Source organism: Bidens hawaiensis, unplaced genomic scaffold (assembly GCF_021521415.1).
Source record: "Bidens hawaiensis isolate Kalapana, Puna unplaced genomic scaffold, B.hawaiensis_p1.1 tig00030215_1, whole genome shotgun sequence".
NCBI classification, from domain to species: Eukaryota; Viridiplantae; Streptophyta; class Magnoliopsida; order Asterales; family Asteraceae; genus Bidens; species Bidens hawaiensis.
This window is the reverse complement of record NW_027495027.1, coordinates 67989-88612: the sequence shown is the minus strand read 5'-3', so window position 1 is coordinate 88612 and position 20624 is coordinate 67989. Positions and strand designations below refer to the sequence as shown.

General features: G+C 36.0%; 1 protein-coding gene and 1 pseudogene across 1 annotated transcript; both read left to right on the top strand.

The window, feature by feature from the left end:
- Positions 1-5353: 5353 nt before the first annotated feature.
- Positions 5354-7383, top strand: LOC143580058 (uncharacterized). The gene is made up of 2 exons (XM_077063195.1): positions 5354-5643; positions 5889-7383. The coding sequence occupies exons 1-2, from the start codon at positions 5354-5356 to the stop codon at positions 7381-7383; spliced, it is 1785 nt and encodes a 594-aa protein (XP_076919310.1).
- An 8110-nt stretch (positions 7384-15493) lies between these two features.
- LOC143580064 (putative sugar phosphate/phosphate translocator At2g25520 pseudogene) lies at positions 15494-16843 on the top strand (annotated as a pseudogene).
- The last annotated feature ends 3781 nt before the right edge of the window (positions 16844-20624 follow it).

The following is a 20624-nucleotide window of genomic DNA, read 5'->3' as shown; positions in this document are numbered from 1 at the left end:
TAAGGTTCACTTTAACCGTCTACAATAAATACATTTAGTTTGGAAGATGCACAACTGGTCGTATCCGATGATCTCACTCACAGGGATCCGTATGGGTTTTTGTTTTTCATTAGCATAATGCCCTCAAAAAATCACCAAGCCAACTTAAATGATTATGAAATAAAGTAAAGTAAGCATGTACGAATAATAAATAAATAAAAATAAAATAGAGACTTGACAAAAGTTCGCCTATAGATAAAAAAGTAAAATTAGGTTATCTTTATGTTTTCAAGATACTTTACAATGATACACTAATATAAAATAGCCAAGTTAAATAGTTCCGTTTATTGATTTAGATATCTAGAGAGGCATGGTCATATAAAGAGTACAAGGCTTTATCTTTTCAAGATGCGAGGGATTAAGTTCCGCTATTGTCAAAAAATTTGTAATAACTTAGATTACAGTTAATATTGCCGTATAAAAGAATATTAAATACTAATTATTAGATGTGTCTATCTCACCAAATCGCATTTATTTGGCTTAAGTGTTGTAGACGAAAAATACATGTTCGGTAAAAAGAAACAAGTTGGGAATTAATTATGATTTATGAACATTTATGTGAAAAACAGAAATATTAATTTAGAACGTTTCTACACATAATTGTATAGTTCTGATCATCTTACTAAAACGTGTCATTTTGTGTACTTGTAGAATTAGATAATCAAAAGAGTCCTTTAAGAAAAAAGGAAAAAAAAAAGATATTTAAAAGAAGTACTCTATGAAAATAGAAAATATTGCTTTAGAGATTGAATCTCGTCACATGCTTTGTGTACCCAGATGTGTAAGTTAATACGTAGTATGGCATACCATGACTATATGATCCTTAGGGGTTGAAAAAAAATGAAAAGTAATAATAATAATAAAATATAAATTGAAAAACATGAATTCATGACGCGTGACATGACGGGTATATAAGTACACGATTAGTTTTAAAAGGGTCCTGTTGTCGACACCTTCACACCTCTTAAATATGCTGCTATAGATCTATACGCGGCGTATAGTGTATGATCTGACATCTAGCCTGAACGACAGTCATAGGCTTGTCGTATCATACCCTATACGTCACATATAAGTTTATACGCGGCGTATTGGGTTTGTATATTATTGGAGCCCGGCTCCCTCCCCTCCGTGTCCATCCTTTTTTTTTCCTACCTCACCCTCACCCTCTCCATTCAACCAACAACAACAACCATTTATTTCCGGAGTCGGACGAGGAGGAACCGGGGTACGCCGCTAACGGTCATTCAGACTTAAACCAGGTTTCGTTATATCTTTATTTAGTACATGTTAGGACGTAGTTGTACATGTTATGACATATATTTGGTGACTGGTTTAGTTTTGTTATGTGACTTTTGAAAAAGTAAACTATATTTTTAGGCACCGATCGTTATATTACACAATGCCCACTTACTATATAGACACCATGTATATGTTTTACGGTAACACTAGTTCGTCGGGCCGCTTAAACTAGGTTTCTCGTACTGTTACCGTTATTGTTTAAATTTTTATTATATTATTTCTATTAAAATATTAATATTATTATTAAAATGTTATTGGTATTAAAATTTTATTGTTAATAAAATAAAATGTTATTATTGTATTTATTAAAATATTATTATTATGATTATTAAAATAGTATTATTTTTGACATATAATTATTATTAAAATAATAATTTTTATATTATTATTAGTATTAAAATATTCTTATTATTAGGTACCTGATGTTCGCCAGAGATTTAAATGAGGGTGTCAGACGTCGGCGCAAGACGTTTGGAGGTACGTTCTTATAATGTATAATATAATATAATATAATAACATAAAAATATGTTATTATTATATTATATTTTATTATGTTATATTATATTATATCAAACGGGTGCGGGTTATGTTGAGTGGGTGTTGAGGTTTCTAGAAAAGTCCACCAGTTTTGTCTTATTATGGTTTTTTTTCTTTCTTTTATTTTCTATTGTTATTATTAATGTTATTTATGTTTATTATTATTATTAATATTATTTACTTATCAATAATATATTATTATTCGAAATTCGACAACGGGTGTTCAGTTGCATGGCTTATTTGGGAAAATTGACAGTGCGAAACAAATTTTCAATTTATTGGCTGGTTTCGTTATCGACATCTTGAAATTAGTTGTAGGGGCTTACTTGGGAAAAACTGACATTTCCAAACGAACTTTCCATTTCTTTCCTGCTTTCGTCATCGACATCTCAAATCTGGTTCTTTGATTTCTTCGAACTCCAACTGTCTTGACCGTCGGTCACCACTGGCAACCGTAGTTGTGTTCACTTAAACACATATCAGTCGTCGCTAAGCTTAAGCTTAGGCTTTTTATTGTTTTAATGTTTAGTTGTGGGTATTGTAAGTTGATCATGTTGCGTATGCTAAAAGAATTATCGGCTTATATATACACATACATATATATAGTAGATATGCGGTATAAGAATTCATTGCTCGGACATAACCAGCACTAGATCGAGATATTAGTTTGATGAATTTGAATCTCTCGGATCCGCGGTATCCGCTAACGGCAGCGATAACCGGAGCCCATACTTTGGAAAGAGAAGTGGAATTCGGTCATTGTTCCAACATAACGAGCAATGGATTGAGATATTAGTTAGGACTTACCTGAACAGGTTGGCACGTATGCTGGCGTGGATTTAGGTTCGGTGTTGACGATGACATTAACACGTTTGCTTAAAGCTTTCGTTATCTCCGGCATAATACACAATGAAGGCACAAACTCAAACAACAATCCATACAATAACAATTCTCTTCATTATTTTTCTCTAGTTTCACTCAATAGAGTACAAAACATGAAGAACAGACATTACTATGAAGAGAATTGCTGTTGTATGGATTGTTGTTGAGTTGTGCTTTCATTGTGTATTATGCCGTCGATAACGAAAGCTGTAAGCAAACGTCTTAATTTCAGCGTCAACACCGAACCTAAATCCACGTCAGCATACGTGTCAACCGGTTCAGGTAAGTCCGGGCTAATATCTCAGGCTGGTGCTCGTATGTTGGAGCAATGAGCGAATTTCCACTTCTCTGTCCAAAGTATGGGCTTCAGTTATCGCTGTCGTTAGCCGATACCGCGGATCCGAGAGATTTAAACTCATCAAACCAATATCTCGATCTGGTGTTGGTTATGTCGGAGCATTGAATTCTTATATCGCACGTCTACTATATATATGTCTGTGTATATATAAGCTGATAAATCTTTTAGCATACGCAAGATGATCAACTTACAATACCCACAACTAAACATTAAAGTATTAAGAAACCTAAGCTTAAACTTAGTGACGACTGATACGCGTTGAGTGAACACAACTACCGTTGTCGGTGGTGGCCGAAGGTCAAGACAGCTGGAGTTTGAAGACATCGAAGAGCCGGATATGAGATGCCGATACCGAAAGCATCCAAGAAAGGGTTCGTTTGACACTGTTAGTTTTTCCCAAGGTAGTCGCTGTAACTTATCAAGTTGTCCATAACGGCATCAGCCAATAAATTGGAAGGTCGCCTTGCAATGGCAATTTTCCCAGATAAGTCCTGCAACTGAGCGCCCTTTGCCAAATTCCGAATGGTAATATGTTATTTATAAATAAAATAATATTAATAAAAATAATTATAAATAACAATAAATAACAAAAAAAGAAAAGAAAAAAAAAATAAACATAGTAAGACAAAATTGTGGGTTTTTCTAGAAAAGCCCCTAATACGCCGCGTATAGACCTATATGCGGCGTATTAGTTTGATGACAACCTGCCCTGCAAAAGCAAGGCTAGGTTGTCAACTCGTACCTTATACGTCGCGTATAGATCTATACGCGGCGTATTGCTTTTGCTGAATTATTGGAGCTCGGCTCCCCTCCCTTCCCCTCCTTCCTTTCTCTATTATAAAGGCATGAGTGTCTTCTTGACGTTCAACCAAAAAACAGCATAACATTTGTACTATATATACCCAGAATGTCTTGGTTTAACCATTTATTTCCGGAGGAGGAGCCCGGTTACGCCGCTAATGATCAGCCTGGCACGTCGTAGTTACCCGACTTGAACCAGGTTTCGTTATATATTTATTTAGTATGAATTTGGTAGTTTTTTTACTAACACATACTACATTACGTTTTGTCAGGAGTATGTCGGGTATGATACCCAGCCCCAACAACCTTATTGTCAGCCCGAACAGTTTTATGGTAACACTGGCTTGCCGGGCTTGCCAAACTTGAACCAGGCTTCGTTATAGCTGTTATTATTATTTATTATTATCACTAGCAATGTTGTTTGAATTTCTAATTTATGTATTGTAGGAGTACTTCGTGTCGGATTACGGTAGTCAGCCAGCGTACTGTCACCTGTCGCCTGGTCGGATTATGGAGATCAGGCTTCGTCATCGTACCAGCCACCAGTAGCAAATGATCCTTTTTATGGAACCGAGTCTTCATCGCACCACGGGCGAAACGATCATGCTGGGCCAAACCCAAATAACGAAGATGAGTACGAGGACGACTACATACGCGAAGTGAATGTTTCGTATAAAACTGATGTTGTGAGACACCATGTGTTTTGTTTAAGTTAATATTATTTATTTGTATCTTATTTAATAAACGGCCTGATAAATAGCGTAAAAATGTTCAGATTTTTTAGAGCCGCGAGGAGCTGGAGAAATGGGTAAAAATTAGAGGACGGGAGCATGGGTTTGTTGTTGTGGTCCAGCGGTAGAAGAAAAACGTTGTGGACCTTGCATGCAATCGTGGGGGCGAACCTAAAATAAAGGCGACGATGAGACGTACCGGCAGCATAAAAAAATGCTAGCCGTTTAAGATCCTGGGCAGGAACGACTCGAGGGGTGCCTGTTGGAGGGTTAAAGTGGTAAACGAGACTCACAACCACGATCCTGTTGAATTCGAGGAGGGGTGTGCGTCTTTTAGAAAAATGAACAGCGACCAGCTGGATATGATTGAGAGTTTACACAGGACCGGCGTTAAGTCACAACAAATCGAAGCAGCCCTCTGCGAAAAGTTTCCCGGTGTGCAATCTGTAATAAAAGATATATACAACCACACCGCCAAGATTAGGAGGGATGGGCTACTAGGCGACACCCCTATGAAGGTAGTTTAAAACATTTGTAGTTTTAATGTGTACTTTCCGTGCTTGTAATATTTACTAAAGTTTTATTTCATCCAATGCAGGCGCTAGAAAACTTTCTCACAAGCAACGCTTTCACGTTCAATACCCGGAAGAGTGATACCGACGACAGGACGGAGGAAATTTTCTTCTGTCATAATAAGTCGCATTAGATGTGGTGTGCGTTCTCCGAGGTGTTGATGATTGACACGACGTACAACACTAACATGTACGACTGGTCGTTGGTTCATTTTATCGGTGTGACGTCGACATCAAAGTCGTTTTGTATCGCCACCGCGTTTGTTATCAGGGAACGGCAGAGGAACTTCACCTGGGCTCTGGAGAAACTTAAACAAACGCTCAATGACTACATGGAGCCACGCGTGATCCTGACTGACGCGGACCAGGCCCTCATGAACGCCTGTGACGCGGTCTTCCCTAATGCCACCAAAAATTTATGCAGGTGACACATATCCGAGAATATAAGAAGAAAAATTAAGGGCCTCTATAGGACGAATATGGGGACAGACTTTGTGTACTCGTGGAAGGTCCTGTATCAGTCTCCGACGATACAGGACTACGACAACCGTCGCATCAACATGGAGCGTCATTTGATACAGGACAATAGAGCAAGTGAGTCCTTCGTACCGGATGACAGTTTTTAATAGCTTAAACATACGTCTTAATACGTTTCCCTTTATTTTTCAGAGGTCTGGCAATATATTCGCTTCAGCTGGCTGGATCCATACAGACACAAGTTTGTAGCATGCTGGATCGCCGAAACTACGGTGAAACTACGACGAACCGAGTTGAGAGCCAGCACGCAAATATGAAAAGGTACCTCAATGGAAGCAACAACTCGCTCGACACAATTGACAGGCACATACTTAAAATGGTCAACTCGCAGATGAAAGAGATCGGTAAATCTTTTCACGACTCCCGTTCCAAGGTCATGGAAGGACATCGACGGCACGTCTGGTTGAAGAAGCTAATAAACAGGGTGTCGACTCACGCTCTGGGTCTACTTGTGAACGAGTATGAGTTGATACACAAGATGCGTGATGGCGAGGCTTCATGCGACCACCATTTGTATTCATCTTTGGGGCTGCCATGTGCTTGTCAAATTGAGGGATGCATAGTTAACGACACATGTATCCCAATAAATGATGTTGACCCGTTCTGGAGGAGGCTTAATTTTGATCCAGCCTATCCGCCGAACGAAGAGCCAAACTACGAAGCATGTTTGCGTGAAATCAATGATACGCTGTCGTCCATAGATGACCCTAATCAGAAGAAAAGTTTTTTCACGAAGCTCATATCTGCTATTCCAGGGAGATCTAGAAAGAAGTCACCCGAAAAAAGAGAGTATCCTCGGGGGCGTCCCAAAAAACCAGATCCCTCGAGACACAGCTCTTACACCCCCGCTCCAGATCTCCCTAGACACAGCTCCTACACCCCTGCTCCAGATCTCCCTAGACACAGCTCCTACACCCCATTCTCATCACAGGTGCCCAGCAACGAAACCCCCACCCCATCCTCGCTGTCTCGTTCGTTGCCCCAGTCAGCGTCGCGGTTTAAAATTCGTCGGGGACGACCTAAGACATCGAAACCTATGGGAGCTCACCTCGGGTTTCCTTTGATGGTTTCGCCAGCGCAAGTACCGGCGATAGAAATGTTTAGGAGCGTCATTCCTAGCTGGGCTCAGCCGTTTGTCGCAGACATAAAAAACGTATGCCCAGACGGTTACTGCGGTTTCCGATCAATTGCTGTGGGTTTGGGGATACATGAGAAACTCTGGCCGGGTATTAGGCGGGCATTGCAGAACGAGCTGGAAACCAACGAAGGGTGGTGGAGGGCGATGTTCAACAAAGAGGATGAAATATTGTACGGCTGGGTTCCTTCCAGCATTTCGTACTCCAACACGGTCAAACCGGCGCCGCCGAGTCGTTGGTTCAGCGTACCCGGTCACGGGCACGTGGCTGCTCAGACATACGGGTGTGTGTTAGTCAACTTAGCTGGCAATCAGACCGAATCTTACTTCTCATTAAGAATCGGTCCTGACTTGATTCCGGATCCACTGGTTATAGGCATCGCTAACTGGGGAGGTGATCACTGGATATATATCAAACTGGTAGGAGATTTCCCAATGCCTACGCAGAACCTTAATTGGGAAAGAAGCGCCGTACCGGCGGCCCTAGAATAGAAAACACTGTACAGACAATGTATAGAGGAGTACGAACAGGTACAAACGGGTTGGCGAGGGGAACCCTCTAACACAGATCTAGAAAAATAAAAGAAATGTATCAATGGATGTATATAGACACACACATACATATACATAAATAAAGAAAAATAAAAAATAAAAATAATAATATTAATAATTGATAATAATAATAGTAGTAAATACTAATAAATACTAAAAAATAAATAACAAACAAATAATAATAATAATAATAATAATAATAAATAATAATATTAATAACTAATATTAATAAATAATAATAATATTAATAACTAATAATAATAATAGTAAATACTAATAAATAATAAATACTAATAAATAAATAACAAACGAATAATAATAATAAATAATAATAAAAATAGGCAGAATACGCCGCGTATAGACCTATACACGACGTATTTATGCCCCCTTATATTGAACGCCGGCTGCTCAACTGCCACGTTATATTTCAAATTTCAAACTCTCTCCCGAGCATCTGAGCATCCAAACACGAGTCTACGTTGGACCGACACCGACCGGATTACGACACGAGCCGAGGAGATTTGACCCGACACCGACACGACATGGAGGTAATTTTTTAATATTATGTTGTTGATGATGATTATGTTTAGATGATGATGATGTTATGATGATGATGTGATGATGATGATGCTGTTGTGTGGATGGATAAAACCGTCGGCCGTAATATGATCGGAGTCCGGCCGTCGGTTTTTTAAGTGACTATCAGCGACGGTGTATAGCCCTATACGCCGCCTCTGTTATATAATTTTTCTAATTTATTAACATTATCTATTTTGTTATAAATATTATTATTAATATTTATTATTAGTATTTATTAATATTAATATTATTATTATTGTTATTATTTATTATTATTATAGGTATTATTATTATTATTATTGTAATTGTTATTGTTATAATAATTATTATTATTTGTTATTATTATAGTTTGTGGACGATGAGATTGAGGACAAGATCGAGCAGTAGATAGGGCGGGGCCATGGCCGTGGCCGGGGCCGGGACGGGGGCCAAGGCCGGGGACCTCCACCGGGTGACGACGTGTTGGTCACCTACCCTCATGTGCAGTTCGCTGAGGGTTCAGACGCCCACACACGATACACTCGACTACGCCAGATGTTCCCGTTTCCCAACACGATTATATCCTGGTCGTTTTTGGAGTCTTGTGACGCTCACCTGCGGGCGGCTGAGTACATTGGACATGATACGCCCTGGAGCCGGTGCTTCAGTATGCCACAATCAGGGCACCGGGAGCTGACACTAGAGGTTTTCTCCACGATACGCGTTACGTAAGTTTACTCCACGTTCTTATGTTTTTATTATATTATATTATATTATATTATATTATATTATATTATATTATATTATATTATATTATATTATATTATATTATATTATATTATATTATATTATTTTATATTATATTATATTATATTATATTATTGCACACCCCGTGCGTCTGGTACGCCCCAGACTCGGATGAGGGTGCCAGACACCGATACGACACAGTCGGAGGTTTCCTTCCGCATGTTCGGGGAGGACGTCTATCTTTGCATGGAGGAGTTCGCGGTTGCTCTTGGCTTATACACCGAGCAGGAGGTGACCAGCCCGATATACACAGAGAGTATCCACCAGATGCCGGAGGACGATGTGACATTCGTTAATTTCGGGTCTTGTTTGTATTCGTTTTTGTATTTGTTAATTATGTAAACCGACCCGATTTGTAAACCGAAGCTTATGTTATAATCAAGATGATGGATTTATGTTACAATATTGTTTCACACTTGTTGGGTCTTGAAAACATCCTACCTTTATTTTTATTTTTATTTATTTATTTATTTTTATTTTTTTGTTGTTTTGTGTTTTTGTGCTGATCCATTTTGCATGAAAACTCTTGTGTTTCACACCCATATTTGACCACCAACATTACCCTATATATACACCACCTTTCCTCTTCATTTTCCCTTGCTACAACTCAAAAAAAAAAAAACTCTCTCAAACATCAAAGATTCAAGGTTATCTTCTTAAGTGTTCTTGAAGGTTTTTAGTCTTTCATCTTAATTAGTTTATGTAGTCTTATTAATACTTGTTTATGGTTGTGCGACATATATATAATATACACCCCTTGTTTACCTTTGGTAGTTACTTCTCCGATCCCGGTCGGTGAGGTTTCGGACCTCATAAGACAAGGCTTCATGGAGGACTTCGTGTCCTTGATATAGATACATCTATATAACTTGTTCATATATATTAATCTTGCTTATTTTAGTTTGTTGGTCATGTTTACAAGTTCCATGGTTATGGGTTTTTAAGAGTCGATGCTTCGGTTTAACCGTAAATAGCTCTAAACCGTAAACCGAACTTTGTTACTAGTTTTATTAAATAATTGTTTAAACATACTTATTGTTAGATCTAAGTTTCTAAAATCATTTTTACAAATTCTATGGTTATGGGTTTGTAGAATCTTACCTTGGTCTTAACCCGAAACACGATCCGAACCGAAAACCGAACTTTTGTTTAAAGACTTTATTGTTAACTTTTGGTTGTAAAACTTAAAGTATTTTTTATTTGTAAATTATTATACAAGTTCTTTAGTGTTTGGACATGTGGAAACCATCTATGAACTTGTTGTGAGATGGAAACCGAACCAAACCGATTCTTAGTCGCTTAAGACACACAAGTGTGTTTTTTTTAGCCATCAAGACTTGTATATTTCTTTAAAAATAGTTACAAATTGATTTTTAAATATTTTCTTAAGTACTTGGAAATGTTGGATCCAACTTGATCTCATAACAAAGTTTGGACCGACAAAACCGAACACTCGCTTAACGTGCGTTGTTAGTTCTAAAACAATGGAACTACATACTTGGTTAAGTCTTATTAAATTTTATTGAGTTATCTCATAACATTCAATATTTTGGAAAGTTGACTTTGGGTTTGACCAATTATCAAGACCCGAACCGACAACCCGAACACTCGATAAAAAAAAACCGTTTTCGTATCTTTATTCCAAAGGGATTTGCATTCTTGCATTTTACCCACCTTATTTCTTAACATAGGTTGAGTAAATATTAAGGTTAGATACTTTAACCCGGTTTCGAGCAAACTTACATTTTAAAGGGTTATTATTATAAATTCTTAAATAGTTACATTTTAAACCTTGAACTTTAATTATTTACATTTCTCAACATTTATTTTGTTTAAAGACCTTCAAGACAACCTTTCTAAATTCAAGACTTCTTTTCTTTTTAGGCATTGTGCGTTAAACTCGTCGTTCCGACAAATCTCCAAATTATCATCTTTCAAGTTACTACTTGAAGGTGAGTACTTCATACCCCATTTTCCATCTTTTATTTTGGGGGTGACATTTCATACTTATTCAACAAAATGCTTTATATTTGAATCTTAAACCACAAACGTAGTTGTATACTTTACCTAAATAATTGCTCGATTTGGTGTTCTATGCTTATATGCCTATGTGTTTATCGCTTTTGGTTGGTGTAACTATAAAATCCTAGACTATTTGGCATCCCCTTATAGCAAGGTGTCGTTAACGTAATGCAATTAACGATAACTATAAAATCCTAGACTATTTGGCATCCCCTTATAGCTAGGTGTCGCTAATGTGTTTAGCGATATCTATTTATCCAAATTACCACTTTTATTTATCGTTTCGTATGCAAGTTTTGTGGCTATCTTTATTATATACTAATATGATTAAACTTATAAATTGCTCACCAACCTTTGTGTTGACAAACTTTATTTTATGAAATGTTGCAGGTTTGTATCTTGGTTGATTTATGATTGTGAAGAAGAAAACGACATCAAAGACCTTAGGATATTAGTAAAAATGAACAATATCAATTTGCCATATTTTGTGACATCTTGTTTATGGTTTTTTATGGATAATTGTTATGTGACATTTTCGATGTTGTGAAATGAAATGAGTTTATTAAATACTGTCACTTTAATTAGTGTCATGTGCTTATGGACAATCGTTACACCTCGGCATGTTCCGCCGCCTTTGGTCGGGGTTTGACAGACGACCTGCGGGTATGGTGGAGGGCCATCAGCGACACAACTTCGGGGATAGGCCCTTGGACACCAAGTCCAAGGTCTCCGCTATTAAGGACCCGCTGCACAGGTACGTTCTTAAAATGTATTGTATTGTTTAATATAACGTAATATATATTAATAATAATATATAATATAATATTATATTATATTATATTATAATATAATATAATATAATATTATATTATTATTGTTGTTTATAAGTTATATCATCTTATATTACACAGGTACCTACATAGGCTGATTGCGACGTCCATCACGGGTCGCAATCAGGGCGCGGAGCACTGCAGCCCGCGCGACTTGTCTTTTTTAGGTGTCTGCTGAATCACACGCATTGCAACCTCTCTAGGGGGTTTGCAGACTATTTTGTCGGCTACTAGTTCAGGCAGGGATGAGGGTCCTTGATGGGTGGCGGGTACGTCACCCAGCTGGCGATATCTCTGGGGCATGGTGCCCTGGTGGACGGCCTGCACATCGATCCGACCCCTCCGAGCGAGTTGGACCGCCTCCGTTGCGGCGGCATGCACATTGTGCGTTCGTTCACCGGGCCCAACGGCTCGTACGACCGACTGGTGGCGGGGGCGGGGGCACGTGTGCCTTATGTCCCGGTGCCTTTAGTCGAGCCTCCCCCAGCGCGGCACCGAAGGTGGAGCTTGTCTATGAGCTTGTCGACGCGAGGGAGGGGGCCGACGGGGATTCGGACGATGGTGGTGACAGACGTGAGGATCCGGGCGCATCTCAAGTATGTTTTAATATATTATCGTTTTATCGTTTCTTTTAATTCGTCTTCGTATTAAACGTATTTCTGTTGTTTTATTGTTAGGGGCCGACGCAGCACGTTCCATGCACATATCGCGCGGTGCGTCTGGGTCCCGCCACCGACACTAGGTTGGAGGCCATTGAGTTGGAGATGAGGTAGATGTCGCGCCAGATAGACTGGCGGATGAGCCAAATGTCGCGCCAGATCGACTGGCTTGTTAGCAGTAGGGTAGCGGAGCTGTCTGGACAGCAGTACATCGTGCCACCGCCACCATCCCCCAGTTTTGACCACAAGGCGAGCACGTCTGGCGTGAGACACGGACGAGGCGATGACGTGGATGCCGCGGACGGTTTAGGGCCTAGGCGCAGGGGAGAGGACGACGCTGACGTTGGTGCGGCGTTCGTGGGCCACGCCGACGACTTCCTGCCGTAGATTTTTATGTTCTTGTTGTCGTATTTTCTTTTATTTGTACAGTTTATCAATATAACAATGATTTTTGGTATATATATGTGTTAATTGTCTTCACCGAAATATTATTAAATATTCTTTTAATATATAATGATAATAACGATAAATAACAATAACAATAATAACAAAATAAAAAACAAAAAAAATAAAAAATAGAACAACATAATAAGACAAAATTGGGGGTGTTTTTCAGAAACACCGCTTAATACGCCGCGTATGGGGCTATAAGCGACGTATTGGACGGTGTTTTAACAATCAGGACGGTGTCCCTAGAAATCCGTTTTATAATCACTTGTGAGCTTAAAACCAGTATGATGTGAGGTAATGTCCCTCCAATAACCTGAACTCGTTCACATGCATCAGAACCATATATATTGTTATACAGTGTAACCCTAAAAATATATCAAACGATGCTGAAATTGTTATAGTTCGAAGTTATTAAAACTATAGTGCAATGCCGTTCAAAAAAAGAAAGAAAAAAGAGAAAAACACTAAGTATAGTTCAATATATTTTTTTAGAACGACGACTTTCTTGTATTTTGCCCCACTCTGGTCAGACTATGTTGTCTTAGCTGGGCCTATGCTGACTTTCAGAGTTTGGCTTGGGCGTTCTCCCGGAAAACCATACCGTATATTGTCATTTGACAATCGTTGTGCCACCACAAGAGTAGAACTCTGTGGCGTAACATACGGTAGGACAAAAACCCAGGTGGGCTAGGGGTTCAAAGTGACAACCTTTGCAAACCCTTCATTGTCAATATCCATCCAATGTGACACAAGTGAAATTCAAACTTGAGTCTTTATTAAAAAACCCAAACCTCCTGCCACTAAACCATAAATGAGGGGATCTATAGTTCAATATATAACATTTCAAATTGATTTTTGAGGTGACTTTAAATTGAGTTTCAGGAAACAACCTCTAACAATATAAAATACATTTTTGTAAAATATACTTTTATTTAAGATATCTTACTGAGATGGAAAAAAAAATATCTCTCATATCCAGCCTATTAACATCGAACACATCACCTCTAAGAGTCTAAAGTGATCCTATATACGGGGTGTTTGGGAAATTGGGATGACTTATTTTCACCAACTTATAACTTATTTATTTTTTAAAAAATAATGTGTTTGAGATTGTTTATATTTATATTGTGAGAGGAAAAATTTCATAATTTAAAATGTTGTGACTTATTAACTTAATAAAAAATAATAAAAAAATAAAATAAAAAATCCCAAAACACCCCGATACTCTATAGCAACTTAACTTTACTTACCACACATAAAGGTCCCAAAAAAGCAACTTACGCAAAGTGGTATGGTTTAGTTTTTATTTTCTTTTAATATTTTTAAAGATTAATTATATATACGTCTTTACAAACATTATATAATATATACTCAAATAAAACTTAAAATATCATATATATATATATATATATATATATTTATTGACACACACACACATTTGCACGATAATTAAAATATCATATATACCTTCAACAAATAGTTAAAGTATCATATATACTCTAATTCACCGATAACAATTTAATAAATAATCATTTTACCATTACTTTTCTAAAATTTTAACATTCATATATGTCAATTTTTTTTAATGAATAGACCATTCTACCACTTTGCATTACATAATGTGTTTATACTATGTGTTATTATTTGAATTTTGATCAACGTTTCTCATCTTTGACGACAACTAAATCGTCTCTCGTCACAACTTCAAAATTGCAAACCCTTCGAAGGTTTATCACATTGAATGGTCTAGATTGTAAACCTTTTATCCTATCTAATCAAACCATGGTAATATGGTGATTTTTAAATTACTTTTATGATTTTACCTCGTTTTAAAACCGTGGCAGTTACTCAGCCTCCAATGTCTTGCTGACCACCATTTTTTTTTGTTAGTAAAAAATTAAAAATAATAATAAAATATTAATTTTTTAAATTATTTTTTTTCACATGAATTATGTTTAGCAACAACTTCATAGAATAGTAACCAACTTTTAAAAGTATTCCAATTAAGTCACTCAACTTAATAAGTGTTTTAATTAAGTCACTCAACTTTCATATTTAATTAAATTAAATGTTTTAACAAGTTTTTTTAGGCTTTTTTTTAGTTTCACATAGAAAATCTTATTTTTTTTAAAGTTGACGCTAAGTGGCGACGTGAATTTTTTTTAATTTTTAAATTTAATATAATTAATGTTTTTTTAAATTTTTTAAATTTAACTACATATATTGTAAATTCTAACCCCCACATCTTATCATTTATTTCTTTCTTGACGTATAAAAAAATCGACAAGACTTGATTTAAAGATTTAGTGACCCGACTTAAAGAAAATATACTCAATGACCTAATTAAAACACTTTTGATTGAAACAATTTTAAAAGCTTCTTACTATTCCATAATCACTTTATTTTATTGAATGTGAAAGCTCAAATACATCCAAAAACAAAAATATTAAAAATTAAAATACGTTACACTTAAATTAACTTCAATTTACATTAATATATTTCTCAATTATTAATATTAACATAACATTAATATTAACATACATTTATAACTTCCTTTCCATATTTAACACTTCCCCTTAAACTCACCACTTCCACCTCCACTTCTTCTTCTTCTTCATCTCCCCCAAATCCATTCAATAAACCTGCAAAACCCTAACCCCAAATTCTCTCAATCCCCTCAACGCCCACCAAATCCACCGCAAACCCACTTCAGATCCACCCTCAATTCCACACCCATGGCCCAATTCGCCTCATTACCCGATGGATTACTAAAAAAAATCATCTTATCCTACACCTACGTCGCCATATGGATCTTCTTAAGCTTCACTGTCATCGTCTACAACAAATACATTCTCGACCACAAGCTCTACAACTGGCCGTACCCGATTTCACTCACCATGATCCATATGGGTTTCTGCTCAACCCTCGCTTACGTCATCATCAACGTCTTCAAATTCGTTGACCCGGTTCAAATGACCCGTGAGGTGTATGTCAAGTCTGTAATGCCCATCGGTTTGCTTTACTCGCTTAGCTTGTGGTTGTCGAATTCGGCTTACATTTACCTTTCGGTTTCGTTTATTCAAATGCTTAAGGCGTTAATGCCGGTTGCGGTTTATTCGATTGGGGTTTTGTTTAAAAAGGAAAGCTTTAAGTCGAAAACGATGAGTAACATGTTGTCGATTTCGGTTGGGGTGGCGGTTGCGGCCTACGGTGAGGCGCGGTTTAATTCGTTTGGGGTTATGTTACAATTAGGCGCGGTTTGTTTCGAGGCAACTCGGTTGGTTTTGATACAGATATTGTTGACGTCGAAAGGGATTAATTTTAATCCAATTACTTCACTTTATTATGTTGCCCCTTGTTGTTTGGTGTTTTTGTCGATCCCATGGGTGATCGTCGAGTTTCCGAAGCTAAAGGAGACTTCAAGTTTCCATTTTGATTACTTGGTGTTCGGGTCGAATTCGGTTTGTGCATTTGCGTTGAATCTTGCGGTGTTTTTGTTGGTGGGAAAGACGTCGGCTTTGACGATGAATGTTGCAGGGGTGGTTAAAGACTGGTTGTTGATTGCGTTTTCGTGGTCAGTGATTAAGGATACGGTGACGCCGGTTAATTTGTTTGGGTATGTGATTGCGTTTTTGGGGGTCGGGTATTATAATCATGCGAAGTTGCAGGGGCTTAAGACGAAGGAAGCGGAAAAGAAGGCGGCGCAGGCTGGTGACGAGTCTGGGAAGTTGTTGGAGGAACGGGACGGGGAGAAAACAGGCCGGAAAAACGAAACCGATGATTGATGATGATAAGGTCCGAGCTGGGCCGGGTCGGGTTAGGTACTAAATTATGCCGTTTTCGTATGTGTTGGTTATAAGTTATAATTTATAATGTTATGTTTATTGTTTGTTACTTGGTGTTATTGGGATTTTGAGGTTCAGGATCTTGAGTATGAGGAAAAGTTATATTTTGATATATGTTACATGTTTAGTGTTCTATATTTGTGTTATTTGATTGTTTTTTCTTGTTATTGATGTTAAATGGTTTGATATATTGTGTTTAGAGGTGTTAAACGGATCGTGTTTATTAGTTAGTGGACCTGAAAATCGTGTCAGATATATGAGTGCAAACATGACACGAGTAGTCGTGGGTTGACCCGAACACGACTCATTTAACCCGATTTTGTATTTATTTATTTATTTACATTTTTTTGCGTATTAGTACTTTAAATCCAATTTTTTACAACAAAAAATAAAAATTTTATAAATAAATTTGATTTTAATTATCTTATATGCCAATTACTCTATTAAGGTTTCAATTTTGGCATAAGGATACATTCTAAAAGTTAAATTAATAATTTATGGGTTAACGGGTCAACCCATGAACCGACCCGGTTGACATAAATACGACCCGTTTAGCTAAACGGGCTCGCAGGTTCGACTCGAAACCGACGTGAACCCGTTTATACTAAACCCAAACACGTGAATTTCGTGTTAGGTTTATGTCGTGTGGACATCCGATTTCTTGAAAAAATTGTTCGGGTTTGCTTATTGCTTTCTGGTACATTTGAACAAGGCAAACAGGTTAAGGTTATGTACTTTCAGGTTTTTTTTTTTTTTTTTTTTTAGCGAAAAAAAGAGTTCGTAACATGCTGTTTCTTACAGCTTGTCTTTTTAAGGTTTGGTTGGATGCTGATTTTATAATCTGCTTCTTTTTATTCCAGTTTGTTTTATATGAATCTTTTGTTGTTTATTCTGTTGTTTTGGCAGAAACCAAATTGAGAGTTTGGTTCTAGTGAAAGAATAATAATTTGTGCTAACATGCGTGTTGCAGCCTCACTGGCTGCGGCTCGTTCGGTTTGTAGTTTACAAGTTTTTGTGTTATGTAATGTGGGTGAAAGAATATTATTGGGACCACTAAAGCAAAATGCTAGAAAGCTAACACAACCTGAGAAGATTGGTTTTATCGGTTTCTTTTCGGTTAATCAATCATGAATGATGTATTAGTTAGAGTTAGAATATTTAACCCGGTTTTTGGAAGGAAATATTAGTGATATGTTTTAGTATAGAGATGCACAAAGTAACTCGGTTCCTGACTCGACCTGGCGTACGTGAACTTGTTCCACCTCTACCCGGTCAAAATCCGGACCCGAAGCGGCCATTAACCTATAAAAAAAAAACCGGTCAAAAACCCGAAACTATCAGGAACCAGACCGGGCTCACCGGACTTTAAAACTCGATTTGGACACATATTTTAGTATTCACATGACGATGATGATTTGAGTGGGGATCTGGGCACTGTGCACTAAACAACCAAAACATATATAGTACTATGATAAATCTGGTCCCATAAATTAATAGGGGACCGATTTAATATTTACAGAGGGTAACAGGGGCGTTACAATTTGATTGGATTGTTTGACCAATGTTTTCAGGCTGGACATCGACCCGGGCGCCCTACTTGGTCACGCGTCTGACCGGCCCGTGAGGTCGGACCGAATATTGACCCGGATGACGCTATATATATATATATATATATATATATATATATATATATATATATATATATATATATATATATATATATATATATATATATATATATATATATATATATATATATATAGGGAAAATGGTTTAAATAAGAATAACGAGTTTTCTAAGAATGGTAAGAACCAATGATTTTTTGACATGTGACATTATAAATTATGGTCAAAGAACAATTTTAAGAAAGTATGTCGGTTATAAAGGTGCAAGAGTAATTCTAGGAAACTTTGTCGGTTTTTGGTAATTTTAAATCTCAACCCTTGGATCCCCTAATCTAATGGACCATAATTATTCTTACCATTCCTAGGAAACATTGTCTTTTTACAATAACCTATCCCTATATATAGGTTCATTTCAGAAGTGTTTCTTATTGCGAGAAATGAAACTAACCAATCATAAATTTTCATTAGTTATATGATTTTTTTAGTCATAAGGGTACTAGTTTTATAGCTCGTGTAACACACGAGATAATACAAATAATAACGTTATAAATAAAGCAAATAAGTACATACTGTATATGAAAAAATGATTACATCCATGTTTATATCTATACTATGTGTACATAAACTGATTTTATTTATATCAGAAATAGATTTTCTTCAAAAAAATGAACTTAATAAAAAATAATAATAATAACGCAAGTTCCAAAACAATCCTGAGAACGGTCCATCTATTGAAAATTTATTCTCAGTATCATATATATATATGTATATATATAATTTTGGTTATGAACCAATTTAAAAAAAAGACTTTTCATACAATAATAGTTCTGAGCTACATCATGAAAATGCATAATTTTGAGGGGGCTTCTCGACTTTACTATAATGACAACATATAAAAATAACATATTAACCTGTTCAATTTTGTGAATGTTTTGATTCACTTAAGCATAATTTTGTATGACATGTTTTACACACTATATTTTAATTAATCAGCATTAAAGGAAAAGTCAATGCTGACACAAATGTTTCAAATTTGATAAAAGTTAGAAACATTGATAGGCTTGAAAGTAGCATGTCGAAAGTGTTCGCCGTCTTTTCTTAAATTTTAATAGTTGTGGGAAAATAGTCAATTAGCCAAATCCCGAATCTTTTTATTATTTCTAAAAATGTCATTGAAAATAAATTCAAAACCTAAATCACGTTTAAAATTTAAACTTTCATTTTATTGACATTTTCTAGTAAAAAAAATACCCATATTACCCCTCTTTGACCCGCAACAAATTTTGAGCCAAATGTAGTTAACTTGTACCACACGATCTATTTACCAGCTTTTGACCCGTAATAATCAAATTTAAGTCTCACAAAAAACCTAAAACAATCATTAATAAAAAAAACAAGAAACTGATTATGATTAACTTTATTATATATGAAAGTGAATGGTATATATTATTACACTTTAACATAAATATAATTTAGCAAATTAATAAAATAGAGTTTAAAAGAAAGTGAATAATTTAGTCATGCTATAGATTTAATATAAATGGAGTGTAAAAGTAAAGTGAATAATTATTGATCAATGACATAGTTATTAGTTTGGAGGGAAAAAGTTATGAGAATTAACCACAAACTGACACGTGTCCACAGTTATTTTACTTTATTAGAATAGGTAGATTTTAGTATAAATAGTTTTTCTTATTTTTAGTAATTAATTATTCTCTAAAGACAGTTACATATTAATTGTTTTATATTTTTTTCTTACTGTAAATTATGTTTTTTTTTCTTATTAGAAATTATTTTTTTTAACCTAATTCCAGTTTATTATAATTATGAATTTTAACCATTTTTTATTTTTTTTATTATAACAAACAATCCTATATTTTTTTAATTATTAACATAATCACTTTTATTATGATATATACATAATTCAAATTCTCATAATCGAAACCTTCTTATTTAAAGTTTATCAACAAGCAAATGAACCAACACACAATATAAAAATTACATACACACTTTTAGTTTTAATTTCAAGATTTTTATATAAATTATACATACACACTTTGAAATACCACATACACAATACATAAATGAACCAACACACAATATAAAAATTACACATACATAATTCAAAGTATCACCTACACAGTACATATATGAACCTACACATTACTTAAATGAACCTACATGTGATAAAATATACACATGCATAATTCAAAATACCACATATACAGTACATATATGAATCTACAAAGTACATAAATGAACCTATACACGATAAAAATTAGAACCACACTATTCGAAATACCACCTACACGGTACATATATGAACCTACATATTACATTAATGAACCTACACACGATAAAAATTACACTTACACATTTTTAAAT